Raw genomic sequence first — 22,214 nt, 5'->3', positions numbered from 1 at the left:
CTGTGCAAGAAAAGGGCATTATTTCTGGTTCCACAGTCAGTGAACCCTGAATTTTAAAATAGCTGGGTGCTTTTCTTCCTCATCCAATGAAGAGAAGAATGGGAGACAGAATAGCAGAGTTTTGGTTTTTTAACTAGACAGGGGTGGGTCCACTCAGTTACATGTATGTCACCATTATTATATGGAAATGTTCATTGCAGAAATCTGCTCAGGCTTTTTCTTAATGCAGCTTGGGATGTGATCTCCACAGACTTGAAAAATTCAGTATTGGTAGTTTCAGGACAGGTGAGACCCCCAAAATACCCAGTGATTGCAGAAACCTGCTCTTGCCTGGCTCCATTCACCACCTGGGGTTTTCTGCTGGCCATGCTGCCTCCTCCTCTCTACTATTACAGTGGATTTTGTCACATTTTTCTTCCCAGCTTTGTCGACCTCCACAGCCCAGTCTTCACCTCATGCTGAAGGAAATGTTCTCACTTCCCACCTTAGTGCAAATACAGTATTTTGTCAGAAATAAAACAATTCAAGATTTGTGACTGTAGATGTTTGACTCATAAGTTGTTTTGGCCATTCTTGGGTGTGCTGGGAGGATATTTATTATAGGCCTAATTAGTTATTTTGGGCTTACTTCTTTAAAACTAGCATATTGTAAAACAAATTTCTTCCTCTTTCCATGGTAAACATTATTGAAAATTTCTTACATCTAACATTTCTATGTATTTAGAACATTTTATGGGGTTGTTTCCAGCTGGGCTGAGCTGCTGTACCAGAGTTAACCAGCAGCCACATCTAATTTCCATGTGGGAGTGAGACCAAGTTCTACAGCAGAAAATTCTGCCTAGTTTTGGTTCCAGGATCAGTGCAGAGGTCAGTGCTTCCTCCCTAAATGTGTGCCTTAAGATGAAGAGTCAGAAGAGCCCTGAGGGTCTGGTGTCAGAATCCATCCTCTGTGAGCTCCTGTTCCTGCAGTAAGGGCTTTGTGGGATAGGAAGCACTTGGACAGGGGAAGGTCTTCAATGACGTACAGCTACTGTGCTTCTGGTAGTAGCTGTGGGATAGGAAGCACTTGGACAGGGGAAGGTCTTCAATGACATACTGTGACATACTGAAGCTACTGTGCTTCTGGTAGTAGTTGTAGGATTTTGGAAGGTGACCTGAGAAGATGAGGGAGGAAGGAACAGGACATAGGTCTGGGAGCCTGTGTGTGTCATGGTGCAGCAACTGGAGCAAGCACAGGCGTCTGGGGGTGTGTGACTCTGGGAGCATGGAACTGGACACATGGAAAGGGCCTGGAAACTGGGGGTGTCCATGTGTGTGTGTCTAAGGACAAGGAAAAACTCCAGGAAGATCTGGGGACCAGATGGACCAGGGAAGGCCCAGCCACTGCTGGAGAGAGGGTTGGGTCTGGGGGGTGACTGAGACCCTTGAGTGTGTGCACATGGGTGTGTCAGTGTCTGCAGGCTGCAGGGTCAGCTTCTGAGTGCCTGAGCCCAGCTGCTGCAGGGATCTACTCTGCACCTGTGTACCTGCAGGTATTTCCCACTAATTCAGCCTCTTCCCCTCACGTGGAGTAGTTGTGTCTCATTCTCCTTGGGCAGATACTGCCGGTTACAGCTTGGAAGATTTGAGGATAAAAGAGAGAGGGGAAGCAGCAGAATGCCCCAAAGCACCTTGCAGACATGGGAGGAATTAATGAATCAGCAAAGCTGTGCCGGGATGTTTCATTCCAACCATCTCTTTTGTGTTTCAGCCCTGGCCCAGTGTGTCCAACCTGGCCAAGGATTTCATCGACCGCCTGCTGACGGTGGACCCCAGCGACAGGATGACGGCCCTTCAGGCCCTGAAGCACCCGTGGGTGGTCAGCATGGCAGCCTCCTCCTCCATGAAGAACCTGCACCGTTCCATCTCCCAGAACCTTCTCAAGAGGGCGTCCTCCCGCTGCCAGAGCACCAAGTCGGCGCAGTCCACCCGCTCCAGCCGCTCCACCAAGTCCAACAAGTCGCGGCGCGTGCGGGAGCGGGAGCTGCGCGAGCTCAACCTGCGCTACCAGCAGCAGTACACGGGCTGAGCGCCCGCGGGTGTGCGCGCACTCGGTGAGGAACAGCCAGGTTCCTCCCCTCCTCCCTCCAGGCGTTCCCCCCTCCCACGAGGAGGTGTCCCCCTCGCCCCGTGCGGAGGAAAGGGAACCTTGTGGTGGCCGTCCCAGCCCGCCAGCTGTGCCGCGGGGTCTCGCGCCAGAAACGGGGGAGTCCTTGTGGGCTCGGAGCCTCAAGGAATTAAGGAGCCACGTGGGGAGAAGAGCTCTTTCTGTAGCCCAGGAGCTTGGTTGTTCATAGTTATTTATTAATTCCAGAGCGCCTAGTTTCTCTCACTTGTGTATGGAAAAAAGAAGCAATCACTCGGTGTGTCTGTGCGTGCACGTCCGTGTGTGCACATACACGTGTGGGGGTGTATATGTATTTAAAAATTATGTATACACAGATTTGGAGCTGGTTTAGTCAGACTCCGTGGTGCCTTTGCAGCGAAGCTGGAATGAGTCATGTGCAGTTAGAAGTGGGATAGCTCTGACTCACTGGTGTGCTGCCCACCAGCTCCTTGCCAAAGAGATGCCAGACAGCAGTTTTCCACGAGGGCCGGGAAGCTGCGAGGTTTCCCCCAAGGGCTGCCATCCTCCTGATGACGTCAAGGGCTCACTTGCCTGATGACATCAAGGCTTTACCCCTGGAATTGTCCTTTCCTTGTTTGCAGCAAGACCAGTGCCTGTCATGCAGGGTTTGTTGTTCTTGTGGCTCCGTTGGTCTCTGTCGTGTTACACACCTTGCACCCTCCAGAAGAAGATTGAGAATGTTGAGTTTTTTTGTGCTAAGGGGAAAAAAGAGGGGAGAAGTTTTAGGGATGTGCTTCCCACCCCAGAGGTGGGATGGGCTATAACCACTGTAGGCGCAGTGTTACTGACCATGTCACTGCACCAGAATTTTGGTGGCTCCAGGCTGCTCCCTGCCTGCAGATTTGACAGGCCTCCCCTGCTTTGTGTGCCTGTGCTGCCCCAGCACTGCTATCCCTGCTTTGGGACAGTGGTGGTGGGAGCTGTTGGGGTGGCCACAAATGGCTCCATAGCACCAGGGTAGGGGCTTGAGTAGTGGAAGCCCAGTCTGGGAGTGTCAGCAGTGACAGTACTCTGGAGACATTGTACAAATGCCCTAGAGCTGTGAGGGGTGACTTAAGTTCACCAGGAAAAAGCTGCCTTTGAGGAGTCCTTGTGCTGTGTAGGTGATGAGTGGCCTGTTACAAAGGACTCTGAGGGGGCTGCAGAGCTGAGCTTTCTGCAAGCCTGCTGAGATTATCTTCCCAGCTAGTTAGAGCAGCAAAGTGGGGCTGATGGCACAGGCACAGGATGGATTTGGCTTCTCATGGTAGCAGAGACAAGATCAGCAGTGAAGGAAAATGCTGGGGTTTGAAACTTTTCTTACGAAGCCACACAGTTTGCTTTGTGCTGTGCACTTGGGAAAGGCTTGCTTGGCTCTGGGCTGGAGGTGCAGACAGTCCAGGCTCAAGAGTCTGGTGAGCTTGGCCTTTTCCTAGGATTGATGCCTGTGCCACTGTGTTTCAGTGTCAGCAGGGCTGAAGTGGTCAGTCACATCTCCAGGGAGCTCTCACAGTCACTGCTAGTCAGCAAACAGCAAAGCAGCTTTAGTGGGAGAAGATTGGAGTTTTCTGTGCTAAGGTGAAAAATGGGGGAATTCTGGGGGTGTGCTTCCCACCCCAAAGGTAGGATGGCTGTAAATACATGTAACCAGCCTGCTGTGCCCAAGCATGTGGTGGGGAATAGAGCAGAACCTTGAGGACAGCCACTGTGTGTAGCATGAGTGAATTCAAAATTCCTTTGTGTGGTTTTGCATGTTATTTTGGAAACCTCACATCCTTTGTAGGCTGCCCTTGCTCTGAGCAACCCATCCCACCATGTCACATGCAGTCTTTCTTCCATCAGCATTAACAGATACTGTAGAATTCCCCATATTTGTTTTTTTCAACTCTGTGGACTGCAAACAAAAATGTTTTCAGCATATTTTACCTCCTCACATTGTTTTTCCCTAGTTTGTTACCATGAACTATAAACTAGATGTGATTTCTGACAAAGCAGGCAGCTTGCCACGTTTTGCTTCACAGACAGTTCAGTGTCCCCCGTGGGACAGCAAACAGCTCTCCAAAAGCAGGAGCCCCTCTTAGGCCAGTGTCAGCTGGACCATGGGGGCCCTGCAGGTCCCGTGGTGGCAGGAGGCTCCCTCGGAGCACTTCTGGTTCTGAGCCATTGCTTGAAGAGCTTCGGTGTGTTTGGAGCATCACTCCAGGCACTGTGATTGCTTTTACCTCCTGGCTGCTCCCATGGCCCTCCCCCGATTATCCTGCATTTTTATCCATAAAACAGGGATTTTGCCTGTGTGAGGGGGTCAAACTGATGAACTGAGCCAAAACCTCTAGAGACCCTTCCCCATAACCACTAGACTGTCAAAATGCACAGGCATCGTGCAGCTATCTGCCCATGCTGTTCCTTTATCCTTCTCTTAGGGGATGAGGAATGCATAAAGCCCTGGGCTAACCAGGCTTGTTTCTCCACCTTCACAAAGCAGAACAAGAATCTTCTCATCTGTGACAATTTTTGCTTCACTGATCTTTTCTATAACTGTTTTTTCACCAGGGGAAGTTCGCAGCGATCATTTGTGATTACTTTGGGCTGTAATATGTTTTGAGAAGCAGGAGGTTGCTGTGCAGGTTCCTGACAGCGCCAGGTTTTGGTGGTGATGCTCTGTGACTAGGGGTGAGTTGGCAGAAGGCAGGATCCACCACATAGCTGAGAATACTGGATAGCTGGAACTGGCTCTCCATGGTATCGAGGTGTGTGCAGTCCTTGGGCGCTCCACTGCTTGGGAACTGTGGGAAGAGGACCAAGGCCATCTCATAAAGAGTTTTGGCTTTTCTGAAAAAAACAACTCTAATTCTTCTCACACATGCAACATTTTCTTGTTTGCATGGAAGAAGCGTCAACTTGGGAAAGTCTTTACAGGCTTTCCTTCTGTTGTTCAGTTTTAACACTCTTGGCTCACTGCCTCTTCTTTTTCTAAATCCAGTATTTGTAGGAACTTTGCAGCCAGACAATAACATGTGGCCAGAGGGGAGATGAGCAGAGCTCTGTCCAAGTGACCCTGGAGTCCCCAGTGATCTTTCACTCAGTCTGGAAAACTGTGATGATCCAAATGCCATGTTGGAACGTCTGGCTTAAGAACAATTCCTCAGGTGCTTTTATTCTTGCAAGTGGGAACATTTTCAGTTGGGTATTGTGTGGAGGGGGACAGGCAAAGTGCTGTAATTCTGAGCCATAGTCCAGGTGCCTTCAATCTGTCCTCTAAGAAGCTCTTCACTGTGAATTACCTTGATCATCTGTCTTCATTCCACAGGAGCAGCTCAGTGCTCGGTTGGTCTTAAGTCTCAGGAGTTTACACTTTTCAGGAGTGCCTTTTTTGGGGATTTTAGAAACTAAAATCTCTCTGAAATGTTTTTTTCTACTCTTTCATTTAATTTTTTTATGTCCTTCTTTGACTCTTAATGGTGGTTCTTAATTTGGCTCGCAGGGTGTTTTTGGGAAACTTCCCTCCTGAGTGTGCAGGGAGGACGGAAGTAACACCTGCCTGTTCCAGACCACCACAAATCTGAGTGTTTGTGTTTTGCCTGCTCTGGCTCACACAGGGGAGGTGGAATTGGAATGACACCTAGTGGCAAATTGTGGTGTGTCCTTGTCCAAGCACAGCCCTGGCCTCGCTGCTCTTTGAGGGGTAAAGGGAATTAGGGTGGTTTGTCTTTTGGAACTTAGCAGTACTGTGTAAAACAATCCCATCCTTTTGTCCTGGGAGTTTGGCTGCTAAGGGGAGAGAATTACAGCTTCAAAGAATGTGGCCTGTTGGTTCCTTGATTTTTATTATTTTTGTTAAGGGTTATTGGAAAAGAATGTGAAAAAGTCTTCCAGAAACTGCGTTATGGAGTCTAAAGATTCGCATCCAGGTTTTGAGTGTGTAATGTATTTTCCTAAAGCAGCAGTTACCAGTCCATGTTTGATTTACTTCTCACTCAGGCTTCTAAAATCTAAACATCTTTTTAAAAATCTTAACATATCAGCCCAGTGGGGGTAGAAACCACCCTTCCTTCGATACTGAAGAAGTCTGTGCTATTTAACACTGTGATAGCATCCAGATGCTCCTGCTCTGTTGTTCTTGGAAGCACAAGGCTGTATGTGAAGGAAAGCTTGAGAGCCTCGTGAGGAGCTTAAGGCCAGACAAGAGGGCTCAGCCTTGCTGGCTTTGGTAGTGATTTGGAAACCAGCTGCAGTGTAGGGCCTGCTTCACGTGTTTGTTCTGGATGTGATAAACCCTCACGCTCTTCTTTGGAATCTGGGTATTTTCCTCTTTTAGGTGAGATGTTTTCTCTTCTGGTAATTTACACTATTTCTGAGGCCCTGCTCCATTTCTCAGTCCTGTTTTCTACCCCGGTGTTTGGCTGCAGTACTAAGATAGTCAGCTTTTATCTGATGCACAAACTGGAATAGGAATGATGGTTCACTTGGCTGCTGGGCAGCAGCTCTGGGTTTGGCTCTGCAGGAGCTGTGGCAAGTCCAGGGGCAAGGTAGAAGCTTCCAGATGGCGCCTTTGAGGACCTGCAGTGCAGGCTCAGCTCAGGCTGGTACCACGTAGGGCAACTACTGTGTGGCTGTGTCTAATTAGGCTGTGTGGGGCCATATTGTTTTAAGTAATGATGCTGAAGATTCGGGAGGTTTGAGGTGGGATAAATTAAAATCTCAATTGTTTGACTTAATTTAGTTTTCTAAATGATGCAAAGCAACACGGACATTGGCTTCTTTGGCACCAGTGTGAGCCCTAGAATCTGCAGGGAGGTTGGATTGTCCAGGCCTCTCACCCACTCAGCTTTCTCCTGGAAAGTGTCACAAAGTGCCTGTACCACTCAGTGCATGTACCCAGTCCCAATTGCCTTCACCACTCTTGGGAGGGTTTTGGTGCTTTTTTTGACCACTCAGTGTCCTCTTTCACCCTGGATTAAGAGTGCAGCACTCCAAGGCAGGTGCCTGCATGCCAGCTTTGCCTTACTGTGCAGGAAAATTCCCAAAGAAATAAATGTGAACACCAGGGACGTGCTGTGGCAAGCGGCATCACGGAGCTCAGTGCCTTCCACCCTCGGTGTGCCAGGGGCAGCAGGAGCTCTGCCTGGTGACAATTGTCCCCCTCCCACTGTCCCCCCCTGCCTGGTGATACTGCAGATGTGTGATGGGCGAGCTCTGGCTGCTGCTGCAGAGGTCACTGCACCGTTTGTTTGCTGGAATCCCGGAGCAGCTGCGCGGGCCAGCGAGGTGTGTTACAAAGCAGCAGCTCCTGCGCGGACGCCCCGATGCCCTGAGCTTTCCTGTTGCCTTTCACTGCGGAAAGAACCTCCCGGGAAGCCCTCGGGATCGGAGATCTTCCGGCACTCGATGTTATTTTTGGTTGCCCGGTTTCCGGTGCTGGGTTGGAACGGTTTGGAAGCGACTCCGGTCTCATCCAGTCGGTCTGTGTCCCATCCAGTGTCCCCTTCTGTGCCTTGCCTTTCGAGTCCTGGCTTTACTCTAAGGACTGTCCTGTCAGATGAGGTGGGACCCATTGTAATTATTCTGTAATGTTCAAGTTAGAGTGTACAGAATTATTTATTTGTTGTACTCGTTCTGCTAAAACATGTCCATGTATTCTGTGTACCCCATGGCTCTGCTGTCCTTACTTCTGCCTGGTGGATCACCCACGGGCTGGCTGCTGGAAGGCAATTCCAGGCCTGATTTCCAGGCTGGGAATGATGGTCAGTAAGTACATGGAGACCCAGGAGGTGCTCACCCCCTGTTACGTTTGTAGATCACAGCAAGAGGTACCAAAGTGCCCATTAGAGGGTTTGCTGGTTTCTGTAATGCAGCTGCCAGGCCAGGAGCTGCCCAAGGGAGACCTTATGCAGAGCTGGGATGCCCATGGGATGCCCTGGATGAGGCAAGCACTCAGCCTGTTCCTGGAAGGTACAGTTGGGAGGCTGAACAGGCACTTTGGGACATTCTGTTTATTTTTCTTTGGCTGCAAGGTGGTAGACTGGGCCAGAGGAATGCTCTGGTTTGTCCACAGCCACTCACCTCTCCAGTTTTACTCTGAGCAGCTTTTATGGACCAACAGGAAAACTTGTAATATCAAGTGAACAATGCACACCACTCTTGAGATGCTTCCTCTCCAGGATTTTCCAGGGGCAGGGGACCCCATCCCAGTGGTGACAGAGCTGACAGAGAGCTCAGCACACAGACCAGATGACCCATAGTGCTACAGCTGGTCATTCCTGTTTGAAGTTCCCTATAGCCACCAGTTCTCTCTGCCTGCATGGTCCATCTCCACATCTTTGTTCACTTGCCTTTAAGGTCAGTTAGATGCTCCCTGCAGAGCAAACCACTAAAGAAAACTAACTCTTACTGACCACTAAAATTTGTTAGCCCTAGGCTTTACTTGAGCAGATTTGTATTTATTTTAACTCAGTCTTATGGGCCAGACTATGTTTGCCCTCCACTGATGTTCCGTACCCCTTCCCATCAGCGTGTCCCTCTGTAGTGTCACACTCTCTGCTTAATAGAGTGATTTTGGGGGCTGTGATTCACACAACAAAGGTGTTGTATCACCTTCACATCACTGGTAAGGAAAACTAAACCCCACACCTCATGTTGGGACAGTCTGATCCTGTTTCTCTCCACGGTGCCTTATCACCAGCTCTGGGAACTGGAGCTGCTGGGAGCTGGATTGTAGTTCATTGAGCATGTCTTGCTACTCCCATGTCACACAAGACTTTTTTTTTTCCCACCAGCCATTGTGTCAATAACCCATTTGAGTGAAAACCTGTCACCTGGCCTTGGAATTAGTTTTTAGCTTCAGATTTTCCTTTGCAATGGCCTCCAGTTTCCTGCTGTTACCTGGCAGATCTGCAGGGGTGAAGCAGCCTGCTGTTCTCCAGCCATCCCTTTCCACCTTCCCCAGGAGCTGGAGCTGCCCGTGGCACTTCTCCCTTTCTGCTGTGTTCTCAGCTGCCACGCAAGTCATGGCTTTAAACTGCAGGCAGGGATCCTTGGGGATCCTGTGCCCCCACCAACACCCACCTTCCCCTGCAAGCTGAGCAGCTCTTTCTGGTGCTGAGCTGCAGCTCCACAGTCCCTTCCCTGGTGGCACCTCGCTCCTAGCTCAGTGGGAGGACCATTCTCCCATTCAGCCTTCAGCACTGCCTGGATAGGTGCCAGGGTGTGCTTGAAGACCCCCTGAGCAACCCTTGAGCCACAGCCAGCCCTGCTCCCCCTCTTCCTGAGCATCCTGTCCTAGTCTGGCACTTCCTCTGGATCCCAGCTGGGCACCAAGCTCCAGCTCTGAGAAGGAGAGAAGCATGGGGTGCCCCAGGCTCCTCCATGTATCTTCCACCCCCCTCTGCATCATGAGAAGATAGGAGCCAGAGACAGTGCTTGGTACAAACAAAAGCTGGTACTTTATTAATCCCAGTGAAGGGATCACGCTGGCAGCAGCTTTACCCCTGAGCAACGACGGCGTCGATCCAGTTACGGAACTGGCTGACACGAGTGTACATGGCCGGCGTGTTGATGTTGCAGTTGGAGGTTCCCCAGGAGACAATGCCAATCAAGGTCCAGCCATTCCCAGTCTGGTACACCAGAGGTCCACCAGAGTCACCCTGCAGAGAAGATTCCTGCTTAGTGCTCCTGGCACGTGCTCCAAGCTGGTCCCTGCCACCCCAGCCACCTGCACCCCTGCGCACAGCCAGGTGCTGTAGCTTAAATATCTGGCTCCATAGGTGCAAGACCCCATGCACCCTGCTCCTCCACCCTCCCTGTGATGCAATGGGAGCTCAGCAAGACCCCACATATCCTCTTCCTCCTCCACCCACCCTGTGCAGCAGGAGCTTGGCTCCTTACCTGGCAGGAGGTGGCACCAGCCCCACCGGCACAGATCATGGCGCTGGTGATGCGACTGCCCCAGTACTGCATGCACTGGCTCTGGGAGATCAGGGGCACGGTCACCTGCTGCAGGACTGCTGCCAAGGCTTGGGCTAGGGGAAAGAAGCACCATTAGATCACCTCAGTGTCTGTGGGTCTCCTGGAGTGGACACAGGTGTGCTGGGCAAGCTTCCACTGGTGCATGGGAGCTACCATACAACATGCCTTCTTCCCGGGATCACCTCATGCAGGCAGCCCAGAGAAAGGGCAGGCTTGTGCCTGTGCACAGCCATCCCTGGGTTACACACACACCCAGCCCCTGAGCACACACCTGCACCTATGTGCACACTGGTACACACTCAGATAGGGTTACTCCACTGCCCAGCTCCCCCCTTCCCACATGTACAGGAAATGCCACCCCCACAAGCAGCCCTGGACCCTCAGAGCCCCGAAGAAGAACAGCAGCTACACACAGCCCTCCCTGAAGCTGCAGCTTACGTACAGTTGGGGTTGGTGCGTCCCCAGCCGGTGGTGACAGCCCAGGCGTTGGAGGGCAGAACCAGGTTGGCAGGGGCCAGGCAGATTGTGGACACACGGGCTCCCAGCTGGGCGGGCGTGGACAGCCTCAGCAGGGTGATGTCATTGTCCATGGTGTTGGGGTTCCAGCCGGGGTTGGTGATGGCCTGCAGAGAGAGAAGCACTGCAGCCCTTCGTGCCTGCCCTGCGGGAGCAGCCGCGGCGCGGAGCTGCAGCCCCGTCCCAGCAGCGCGCCCGCCTGGCTCACCCTGGACACGGTCTTCACTTGAACGGCCTCGGCGTTGGAAGCGAGGCTGTATTCCCCGAGGACCACAACGTGGGCACGAGGGCTGCGAGAGGTAAGAGGGAGTCAGGGGCACGTGTCCAGCCAGCAGTCCGGGTGGGAGCAGCACTGGGGCAGCCACGGGCATGAGGGACCCAAGGGAAGCCGCCATGGCGACAACGGGGGAGGAAGCCCTGGGCTGCTCAGGCCTTTGGGGGTGACCCGAGTGCCACTCAGAGATGCCCAGGTTGCTCTGAGCCCCTGGCCCTGCCAGTGGCACCGGTGTGGGCTGGCATCACTCCTTACTTGAAGTTGCAGTGGGCAGCTGTGACGACCCAGTACTGGTTGATCAAGGAGCCGCCGCAGAAGTGGGATCCTGTGGTGGTCTGGGGAGGGAAGAGGAGCTGGGGCTGGGCAGGCTCAACACCCCCAAGCTGGGGACAGGCAGAGGTCCCCTTGGTGCCCAGCTGGCTGGCCGTGCCAGTGCTTAGGGCAGTGCCCAGGGAGGGGGACGGTGCTGTACCTGCAGGGACACCTGCCAGGGCCATGAGCCGGGCACAGCATTCTGCCCGTTGACAATCCTCTCGCTGTAGGCCACCGAGGGACTGATGGCAGGCACCCCGCAGCCTGCAGGAGAGGCACAGGGGACAAGGGTGACCCAAAAGCTCAGGACTCATATCTGGGGGCTGCCTGTGCCGGTGTGGGTGGCTGTGTGTCACCCTCCCTGGCATCCTGCTGCACCCTAAGGACCTTCCTACACCCACAGGCAGCACTTACCTGAGACGGCGCTGGCAAGGGCCAGACAGGCAACTACCCACAGGAATGCCATCTTGAAAGGAGATAGACTGAACCCCTGGGGACCACGAGCTTTATAGCAGCCAGGGAGCCACGTGGCTCATAGCTGGCCAGGTTAAGGTCCCCCTGTGGCCTTGTGACAGGTGTGGGCAGCAGTGACGTGCCAAGCCTGGCACACACACAAACAGGGACGTGGGAAGGTACTGTCAAAAGACACCTGGGTGACTTGGGCTTTTTCTGCCATGGGTAGTGTTAGTTCCGACTGCAGCCTGTGGAGCACCACAGGGCTGTAATGGAGGCTGCAAGAGGCTGGTTGTGGGCACACAGCTGGGATAGCAGTGGGGCTGGACATGCTAGGATGGGCACCAGTTCCTGGGGTGGACAGTCATCCTGTGCTCAGACTTGTTTCAGATCTATTGGGACTAGAGCTGTTTTTCCACATGGCCATGAAGTCCTGGCCTGGGCCCACCTGGATGTTCCCAGGGCTCAGGCTTGCACCCTTTGAACCATGTCCGTGGTGCAGGTGAGCAAGTCCCATAGCCAGTGAGGGCAGGTGGGGAGAGCAGACACCTTCTCAGGCAGGTGGGAGCTGTGGCCAGCTGGACAAACACACCATGAGCCCCAGGGAGGACAGTGGGCACCTTCCCAAGCTGAGGTTGAACCCTTCACTGAGCATCCCCCTAGCACTGCAGCCACCTGACCCAGGGCTGGGGAGCATCGGCCCCCTCTGTCCTGGACAATGGGGTATGTAGTGTCTGCATCATCCCCCGTGTCCTGAGTGATCTCCTGGGCTGGCACAGGGTGATGCTGGACATGGGGATGGATCCCTCCCTCTCTGTGCCACTGACATACCCTGATCCCTGCCCCGACCCTCCAGGGAGCAGAGTCTGGACACTGGGGAATGAGTGCAGAGCTTAGGCCTTTATTTCCAGCAGTGGTACCATGCAAGGACAGTGGGATGTGGCCCATCCCAGGGTGGGAAGCACAGCAGAGCATGGAGGTCTCCCAGGGCACTGCAGGGGCTGGGCACAAGGGTGTAGGCAGAGACACAGACTGCTCCTGATCTTCATATGGCACCTGGGAGGAGATGCCAAGGCCTGGGCAGCAGCACAGGATGGAGGGAGAACCAGTGCTCAGGGTGTGCTGCCCATCACGGAGGAACCTTGGAGCAGGACAACACACCAGGCACAACCACGCTCTCCATGCAGCTTGGGAGCCTCCAACTCCAGTCTTCGTCCTGGCAATGAGCCAGAGCCAGGAGTCTGGCAGGTCAGCAGGAACTCAGAGCTGTCCCTTTGTGCCAGCAAGGCTGATGGGACTGTCCAGGGTGAGGAGACCACCTTGTGCTCTTCTCCTCAGCATCCCTGAGCCATGATGAGCTGGCTCAGCTGCTCCCCACTGGCCATGCAGGGCACAGCCTGGTGGAGCAGCAGCACCCAACCCCAGGGCTGAGCCCAGAGTACCTCCCATGGCTGAAACCCTCCTGCCAGCCTGGTCCCAGCAAGGCTCCAGTCTGCCTCAGGGTTGGAATGGTAACAGCTTCCATGGCTGGTGTGGGAATCTTTAAAATCAGAGGGTTTTGGGAAAGCTGGGAAAGTAGGCCTTAGAAACAGAAAGAGCAAAAAAACTTGGAGCTGGCTGGGACACACTGGCTCAGGGGGCTGTCTGGAGATGGGGAAACCCAAATATCTCTGCAACCCCATGGAGATGTGAATTTGTCCCAGCTGCAGATTCCATTCTGCAACTCTTCTTTCTCCTGCAGGCAATGGGCCTGAGCAGCTCTCACTGTCCCAGCAGGCCATCAAAATAGCTACAGGTTGGATTTCCCCCAGTCCAGGTATCCCAGGACTGGTGCTTGCAGGGGACAGTCTTCTCATAGGGCAAGACCAGAGGAGAATGGCCTTTATCCAGACTGTCCCCAGCAGAGGGCAGGTGCTGTGTGTGGGGGATGCCACACGTCACCTCCATTCTCACCACGCACAGCCACCCTGCATGGCCCCTGTGGGACCAGCAGGGCACCAGTGCCAGGCAGGGTCAGGCACACTTGCCCTTGCGAAGGCAGAAGGGCAGCTCCTGCACAGGGACCAGGATGGTGCTGAAGATGGGCCGGTAGCCCTCGGGCAGAGCCTGGGGGTGCTGAGCCATCATTCCCAGCACCATGTGCCGCACTTCCTTGGAGACGTCCCCGCGGATATCCAGCAAGGTGGAGATGTGCTCGTCGCTGGGCAGAGAGCCAGGGGTGAGCCCGAGCACTGCTTGTGTCCTGCAAACCTCCCCCCATCCAGAGGAACCAAGCCAGGGCCAGGGGAAAACTGGTACTTTACACCAGGCCAAGTAGCATTTTCTTGAAAACAATCCCCTCAAACCTTTTGAATTTGGTTTTGACATTTCCAATTTGGTGCTTTGTTACTTTTCACAGTTTGTTTGGCCACCAAATACAGATGTGCAAATACCACAGCATTACTGCTGTTTTCTGTACACCTTTGCCCTTGGGACTTTTAAAGAACCCCTAAAATTTTGAGCATGGGAAAAGGAAACCTCAGGGAGAAAGGGGTAAAGGCTCAGGTTTCTGCCTGCTCTGCTGTGTCACCTCAGAGGGTGCAGCCCAAGACTGGCTCTCCTGAGCAGGCTCACACCTATCCCCTCCTGCAGGGAGTACCTTACCTGACATCGGGGTACTTGGTGATGAAGCCCATCACCTCCAGGCTGAGCAGTGCTGGGTCTTTGAGGCAGATCAGCTCCCGCAGGGCAAAAACAGCCTCCAGGCTCTGCTGGCCCCGCTCCAGGCCCTGGCAGGGAAAGCAGCCAGGTGTGAGACCCAGAGGATGTCACTGCAGTGGCTGGGGAGACAGCTGTGTCCTTAGTGCCCACCAGGGGACCTGAGGCCCTGCAGCTGGTGTCTTCCCATTCAGCATGTCCCACCCATCAGGGGCTGCTGGGCAGGGTGATGATCCCCAGAGTCTCTAATCCAGCCAGGTGGATTATCCTCCCATATTGGCCTCACAACCACTCAAGTGTAACAGCCCCATTTGCTCGTGGGCTGTGGGCTGGAGGGCAGCAGGAGGGTGAGGTGGTGCAGCCCTGGCTCCCCACCGCACCCAGGCTCCTCTCACCAGGCCACAGAAGAGCTCCCGGAGCTGCGTGGCGTCCTGCAGCAGGCGGTGGCACAGCTGGCCCCGCTCCTCCCGGCTCTTGCACACCATCTTCCTCTGCAGGAGTGCCCGCAGGTACTGGTTCACCACCAGGAGCTCGCTCTCCGCCAGCAGGAGCTGGGCAGGGGACAGCTGTTAGTGCCTGGTGTCCAGACCCTGGGTGTCTGCCCAGGGAAAGGCAGAGGCAAAAAGGGTTGATACAACACCAAGCCATGAGAACAATCTACTGGGAAGCCCCCCTGACTGAAGGGACAGAGAAAACAGCTGGATTTGGGGGAAGCCCTGAACATCTCCGTGTGGCGGTGCTCTCTGGACTGCCCCAGAGGACACAGCCTCTCCTGCATCCCCAGACCCTGCACCCCAGCATGGTGCCCGCTGCCCAGCCTCCCTGTCCCACAGACAAGCAGGAGGTACCGTGAACACGGGTTTCCTGACGCGGGAGAAGTCCTTTGCATACTTGTCAATCACTTCACACATGCTGCCGACGAGCTGGGACCCGGAGAGCCACTTGCGGGAAGGCAGCTGCAGGCAGAGGGGCTGGAGGGAGCAGAGGAGCAGTGTCTGTGTCCTGCACCATCACAGAGCTGCCAGCTCAGGGCAGCACAACACCCACAGCTGCTGCCTGGCACCACGGCCACTTTGCCTTGCAAAGCCCCCGAGCCCCATGTAAAAACAGCAGAGTGGTTAAGGTTAGGAAATTATGGAAACACTGGGGCTGTCCCTCCCTGACACCCTGAGAGCCTCATTTTGGGGCTTTATCTGGGTCATGATGCACACCTGAGGTATGGCCAGTGTGCTGCTCCTCACACACCTCCTTTTGGCCTGTCCTGCCTATTTTTAATTTCCACCCCTCCTCACTTCCCTTGTGTAGACATAACATGTTTTTTGATTTCCTACTCCCGCCCTGCTGTCCTTGCCTGTCTTCCTGCTTGCAGGCACACACTCCTTCTGTCTTGGCTAGGGCCACTGTTGCCTGCAAGCTCCTCACCCTTTGGCTCTTCCTTTGTTTTCATGGCATTCAAGCCCTAAATAGTAATGTCGTTAATTATTCCAGGTTTTGGTTCAGACTCCAGGAAAGCTAAATTTGACTACACTAGCAGGAAACTACTTGGGCAGTTGCACATGGATTCATATCCTTCACACAGACTTTGCTGCTCTCCGGCTGGTTTTCTGCCATGGAGGAGCCAGAAGGAGCGTGAGGCAGCTCGGGGGGGCTAAGGCTCCTGGGCTCTGTCCGTTAGTGATTTGGGGCCATGAGCCATCTGCCCCAGCGATACGGGGTGGTGCTGCTGGTGACAGACATCGGGTGGTTTATCAAGGTCTGGGGGACAGGCTTGCAGAGATGTCTGCAGGGTGATAGCAGGGTGCAGAGCACACGGCAGGGACCCTGGGCAGGAATAAACTCGAGTTGCAGTAGGGCTGTTATTGCTGGCTTCAGCTTTGTTGCAGCCCTGTCGGCCTCAGGTGCTGGACCAACATACCTGCAGGTCCAGGAGCAGTTCCTCCAGCAGCAGCTGGGTGGCTTTCTTCTGCATCCTGTCTAGAGCAGTCTGCAGGGATCCAGGGACTTCTCTGCAGGCAGTGTCAGGGTGCAGGGAGGAGACAGAATTGCTAGGAGAGAGAAGAGAGGGCACAGGTAGCCTGGGAAGCATAGTGGGAACACTGGCCCCAGGGAGGATGGGGGTGGGTGTTGCTACAAGAGCTACCAGGTGCTGGTGCAGGTTACCTGAGGGCCAGGTTGTTGTTGAGCACGGCCAGCAGGTGGGGGATGTAGTACTTGGGAACAGCCCGGTCCTGCTGGTGCTCCTTCCCGCACTGCACCAGGGCTTCCCGCAGGCTGCAACACAGCGAGGCAGCCGTGAGGGGCAGGCAGAGCCATCACGGGGACCTGGCCCTGGGATGCTCCTGGGGACACATGGACCTTCCACAACCCTCCCAGCTCACTTGGCTTCTTTCAGATCCTTCCACCAGGTTGGAGAGGGACAGGTCGTTGGGCAGGGTGGGACAGTGGGACCCATTCTGGACCCCCTTGGGAGGGCTCGCAGACAAGCATTAGGGGCAGCAGGCCCTAGTCTGAGAGCTGATACCCCCAAAGGCTGAGACAGCAGCCCCATGGGTAGAGAGGCTGCTGAGCCTTCTGTGACCTGGATGAGCATTGGGTGCCCCACAGCAGATCTCCACCCCCAGCCTGTGATGTTTAGCCATGGCCCCAGGGTCTGTGAGGGTGGGCAGAGGTGTGAATGGCTCCACTGACCGGCCCAGGAATGCCTCAAGCTCCTCCAAGGCCATGTTGTAGATCTTCTGCTGCAGAGAGTCAGTGATCAAGGAAGCCACCTGGATGTTCTCATTCAGCATCTGCAGCACAAGAGCAAAGTGGAGGTGATTCAGGAAGAGCCTGCAGGCCATGGACTCCTTTCTGGGAGGTCTCAGCATGGCCATGCCCCATCTGTACCCCTGTTCTTGGGGTCCCACCTGCATGACAATGGCAGGCAAGGCTGACTGGAAGAAGCCCTGATGGTCTGTCTCAGGTTCCTCTTCCCTGAACCATTCCTTGAACTCCACCTCCAGGGTCCTCTGCATCCACTCGAACACACTAGCCTGCAGGATGGACACCCACCACTGGCAGCCCAAGAAGTACAGACTCCCTTGAGACACAACAGAGCACAGAGAGTCCTGGGCCTCATCCCAGGCTCATGGTCCCTGTCAGAGAAGATGCTTGGCTCAGTGGGAGTCATTGGGTCCCTGTCCTGCTCACTCACCTTGACTTTCATCACATATCTCCTCTCTGTCTGATCCACAAGCTCAGAGGACATCAAGGGATCCAGAGCAGAAACATCCACTTCTGGGAGGAGGTCAGGGTGACCCATCATCTCTGGGCTGGAGGGCAGAGGTGGGGCAGGGTTGGGAAGGCCTGTTTTCCAGGAGTTCCTACCTGTCCCTCTGCCCTCCTGGTCACCATCCCCTGGCAGCCAGAGACACTCTCCCAACCCATCCATGAGCTGGTGAACAACCCAGCTCTCCACACCATCTCTCACTTGGCTGGTGCCGGGGCTGGTGCTGACCTGTGGTACACACGGAGCGCCCACTCAAGGAGAAGGAAGAGTCCCTGTTTGTCCAGGTCCTCCCGCAGGATCTCCTGGAGGTGGCTGGTGAGGGCCTGGTGGTAGGTGGCAGTGCAGACGCTGAGGATGTTGTAGTGAGCTGGGACACACTGCACCATCAGGTCCTTCACCACACGCAGCTCAGACACGATGTCCTTCTGCAGCGCTGCCAGGTGCTTGGCCAGCCCTGGTCCCTCAGCATCCATGCGGGGAGCATGGAAACGGGCTCCTGTGATGGTGTCCTGGAGGACCTGGTAGAACTTCTGCCTCCAGCCCTTTGGGCGGCCGGGGGGCAGGAAGGTGGCCTCCAAGAGCAGAGTGTCATCTATTTTCTCCTCCCGCTCGATGATCCTGACAGCAGTGACAAAGAGAACGGGGTCCTCGCGCACCAGCCGCAGGCTGCTGCCCACAATGTCCCACAGCTGCTTGGCCAGGCTCTCGTTGAGGTCCTGCAGGCCACTGAAGTAGGACAGCACAGTTGCCTGGGCACCAGAGAGCCCACGGAGGTGCAGCTGGGAGAGGATGTCATCCCGGAGTTGCTCCACCATCATGAGCTCCACGTGGGCCTCCAAGAGATGCTGCCCGTGGAGCAGCTGCAGGATATGGGAAAAAACCTCGTGGACTGTGGGAGAGGGAGGAGAGATGCCAGCACTGAGTGTGGAGATGAAGGGGTTTGCACCAGGGACATAGATGCAGGTTATCAAGGAGATGGTGAGGGGAAAGGTCTGGGGCTCTGGGAATACCACTGGATCAGGCCCTGGGGAAGCAGGGATATCTCCATTCACCCAGCTGGCAAAGCCTGAGTGACCTGCTCAGGCTTTACCACCAGCCCTGCACAGAACCCATGGTTGAACTGAGGTTTCCCCCAGTGCTTTTCAGCCCAAATTGATCAGGACTGGGCCACTGCCTTACCTGAGAAGATCTGGGGCAGCACCTGGACCACCGAGGCCAGCTGCACGTGCTCCTCCATCAGCTTCCTCATCTGCTGGAGGCCCTGGAAGTGGTCTGCGCTGTCGAGCAGGGCCCACCGTGCAGCCCCCAGGTCCTGGCACACGCCCTGCACCTCCTGGGCCGCCGACCGCAGCTGCTCCAGCCCTGCACTTACCCCCTCCAGGTAGGACTGGACAGTTGACTGGGGAGCAGAAAAGGACGGAGGGCAGTGGAGCAGCTCCAGGAGGCAGCAGGACTCCACACCATTGGCCCCAGCCCTGCACGATCTGATTGCAGGCACTCTCCCAGCCCCACAAGGCTCAGGGTAAACAGTAATCAGATGTCTCTTTCAGTTTTTAAAGATTACTTTGTTTCTGCAAAAGAGCAGTGGGTCACAGGGCCCCTATGTGCCCCCAAGGCATGAAGGACCTCAGTGGCCATATAAACCCTCCTCCCAAATGGAGTGCCATCATTTCCAGCCCTGCAGTGGCACTGGCACATCTCCGTGCCTTATTCACTGATTTAATTCCCTGCTCCTGGTGCCAAAAATCACCAGAAATAAGTTGCTTTCACTGAGGCCTCCCAGGCAATTCATCCAGAGTCAGGACAGGAGAAACCATCTCTAAAATTATCAGGAGAAAGTTGTGGTGCTCAGACTGATTCAGTCCTGAGGTAATAATTCCTTGGGTCATGCAGAAGGGGATGTGGGTGAGAAGGCAGGAGTGCAGGGGGACTGGGACAGCCCTTACAAATACATAGAGATGGTGTTTTCCCTGTGCAGACCCACAGACAGGGACAGGTTGGAGCTCTGTGCCTCCTCCCAGCCGTGGGACAGGGCAGCCTTTGGGGCTGGGACAGGGCAGTGATGGGGTGTGCTGAGTCCTGCACATGGAATGTGCTGAGCCCCCTTGGTGTTTTATTTTGAAGGATTATCAGAGACACAGAAGACTCCTTTTATCACTTCAGACACTGCCTGGGGGTAAGGTAGAGGGTGGAGGGGGTCCTCTCCCCCCAGCAATTGCACTTCACCCACCAAACACCAGTCAAAGGAAAAGATTTAGTCAAAAAAGGACATACAGAGGATTCGTGGGGCAAGAGGAGACCTGGCTGGGATCCCTGCTTGAGGAGGGGGTGTGGCTGCAAGTGTCCGTGGGATGGGCAAACACACACCTTCAGCCGGGACTGGATGGAGTTGTTCCTCTGCGTCTCTCGTCTCCGGTAATGCCCAAGCCCCTCCAGTTTCTCGGGGCGGTAAAACACCCCTGAAGCCCATTTCAGAGCGGCTCCTCTCGCCAGCTTCTCAGCCTTCTCTGCTTCCGGCCACTCCTCGTCTGGGGATGAAGCCAGGGGTCAGTGAGCACAACCAAGTGGGGCAGGAAGGGCCCCTGAGGCCAGAGGCAGGAAGCTCGCCGCCAGTGGACTTCCAAGCACACACGGACGTGGGAAGCTGGGCAGCATGGCACCAAGAGGGTCCTTCTGCAAGGGGCCCCCTAGATGCCACCACCACGGGGTGGCACAGTGGCTGTGGCAGCAAGAAACAAAGCTGCTCCGGGGTGCTGTGACTCAGCCTGCCAGATCAGATTGTCCCCAGGCCGAGTGCACATCCCGGCTGCTCCCCCAGACGCAATGCTGGGTTGTCTGCATTGAGGGGGTCTGATGCCACTTGGGAAGCTGTCAGCAGGGTTGAGACTCCAGCAGTGAGTCAGCAGGAGGGATGGGGAGATGGCAGCTCTCACAGGAAGGAGAGCCAGGCTAAGGTGAGGATTGCAGACTCCTGGTCTCCTCAAAGCACCCACGCAGCTGTGTCCCCCTTGACACAGGGTGTGAAGCCATGCCAAAGAGCTCCTGGCCGTAGTGGAGGGCTGAGAACCAGCACAGTTATTACACTGGGACTATTCCCAGTCCCCAGTGCCTGGTTTCATCATTCTCCCACCCTATCCCATCCCCAGCCACTCCCTGCAGCCCCGCAGGGCTGTCACCCAGTGCCAAGCCAGGCTCCTGCCCTGCTGGGGAGTCGCTGGCTGCCTTGGGGACCAGGGGATTAGGGAGGAGGACAGCAGCTTTGAGGATAAGATGAGCGGTGAGCAGTACTGCCCCGGCGCAGGTATCACCATCAGGAAGCACAGCCAGGCTGCCAAACAGCCAAGGACACAAGGCACCAGCCCCGGCACAGGGAAAAGGTCCGGGAGGGTGGAGGGGGTGGTGAGGCAAAGGGCGGGGGAATCCCCAAAACGTGCTGCAAGCAGCAGCATCCCTTCCTTTCCCTGCCCAGCTCGCCGGCTCCCCGTGGAGCATCATCCCCGTTACCTCTGGGGCTGGCGGCGCTCTCGTCCTCCGCAGACATGCCCATGGTGTCCAGGCTGCGCGGAGCTGCGGGGCCAGGGCAGGGCTGCGGAGGAAGCCGGCTGCCGTTTCCTCAGCCGGAGCAGCCGCGCTCCTCAGGGCCTCATTGTGTTCCCGCAGCCGCGCTCAGGACGTCAGGAACGGGGGGCGGAGGGGAGGGGGGACACGGGAAGGCACCGCGACAGCCGGAGGTCTGGGGAATAGGAGTCACGGAATCAAAGGAGCGTTTAGGTCGGAAAAGCCCTCTAAAATAATCGAGTACCAACCGTTAACTGGCAAGCCCACCACTAAATCATGTTCCTAAGTGACACATCCACACGCCTTTTTAACGTGTCCAGGGATGGTGACTTCACCACTGCCCCGGGCAACATTTTTCAGTGCCTGACCATTCTCTTAATGAAGAAATTTCCCCTAATATCCAATCTAACCCTCTCCTGACTCAACCTGTGGCCATTTCCTCTCGTCCTGGAGATCACACCCTGTCTACCTTCACCGGCACCCCCCGTTCTCCGGACACTCAGCGCTGTCCGTGCCCGCAGCGCTGCCCCCTCGCACCCACCCTGGCTCGGGGAGGACAGCGGGGTGTCGCAGCCCAGCCCACCCACAGTCCGAGCCCACTCGAGGGTGGATCCACCATGAAGGGGTGCGCTGTGCCAGCCTGACCCGGAGGCGAGAACGTGGGGATGCACCCTCCATGGCTGCGGATGGACCTGGAGATGTGTCCCTGCCACAGGCTGCCTTCCCCGGGCACAGGCTGGAGGATTCCCCCGGCACTGGCTGTGCTGGAGCAGCAAACCTCCCCTGTCAGCGGGGCGGTGAGAGCTGCGTACATGGCTGAGGTTTGGCTTCGGTACCACAGGGCGGGAGTTTGACTTTGGCACCGCAGAACGGCGACGGGATGGACGCACCCCTGGATTGACCCGGGGGACCCCCAAACCGAGGGGCTGACGGAACAGCGGGAGCAAAGCGGAACAACTCCGTAGCCCCGGGAGGCGGTGGGGGGGAGTCCCCCGTCCCCGCCCCGCCGCCGTCCCCGCCCCGGAGGT

The 22,214-nt window shown here is 55.5% G+C and overlaps 3 protein-coding genes across 4 annotated transcripts in view; 1 reads left to right on the top strand and 2 right to left on the bottom strand.

Moving 5' to 3' along the window:
- Positions 1-7,789, top strand: part of PSKH1 (protein serine kinase H1) — a 29,902-nt gene extending 22,113 nt beyond the window's left edge. For both annotated transcript variants that reach the window (XM_041400586.1, XM_041400585.1), the window contains exon 4: positions 1,751-7,789. In XM_041400586.1, the coding sequence (XP_041256520.1) occupies positions 1,751-2,068 (318 nt within the window). In that variant the 3' untranslated portion in view covers positions 2,069-7,789. The remainder of the gene's footprint in view (positions 1-1,750) is intronic.
- Positions 7,790-9,624: 1,835 nt separating this feature from the next.
- Positions 9,625-11,676, bottom strand: CTRL (chymotrypsin like). Its single transcript, XM_041400864.1, has 7 exons — positions 11,625-11,676; positions 11,371-11,519; positions 11,154-11,233; positions 10,833-10,914; positions 10,551-10,731; positions 10,028-10,161; positions 9,625-9,786 (listed from the first exon to the last, which is right to left on the bottom strand). The coding sequence occupies exons 1-7, from the start codon at positions 11,674-11,676 to the stop codon at positions 9,625-9,627; spliced, it is 840 nt and encodes a 279-aa protein (XP_041256798.1).
- Positions 11,677-11,960: 284 nt separating this feature from the next.
- EXOC3L1 (exocyst complex component 3 like 1) lies at positions 11,961-22,168 on the bottom strand. Its single transcript, XM_041400742.1, has 14 exons — positions 21,999-22,168; positions 21,133-21,361; positions 19,996-20,156; positions 18,808-19,027; positions 17,857-18,517; positions 17,554-17,671; positions 17,267-17,392; positions 17,049-17,149; positions 16,521-16,631; positions 16,276-16,405; positions 15,209-15,331; positions 14,756-14,911; positions 14,307-14,431; positions 11,961-13,863 (listed from the first exon to the last, which is right to left on the bottom strand). Exons 2-14 carry the CDS (start codon positions 21,173-21,175, stop codon positions 13,677-13,679), a joined length of 2,262 nt encoding a protein of 753 aa, XP_041256676.1. The 5' UTR covers positions 21,176-21,361; positions 21,999-22,168; the 3' UTR covers positions 11,961-13,676.
- Positions 22,169-22,214: the final 46 nt, after the last annotated feature.

This window comes from Onychostruthus taczanowskii, unplaced genomic scaffold (genome assembly GCF_017590055.1).
Source record: "Onychostruthus taczanowskii isolate IOZ18803 unplaced genomic scaffold, ASM1759005v1 scaffold18, whole genome shotgun sequence".
NCBI classification, from domain to species: domain Eukaryota; kingdom Metazoa; phylum Chordata; class Aves; order Passeriformes; family Passeridae; genus Onychostruthus; species Onychostruthus taczanowskii.
This window is presented reverse-complemented; position numbering and strand designations above follow the sequence as displayed.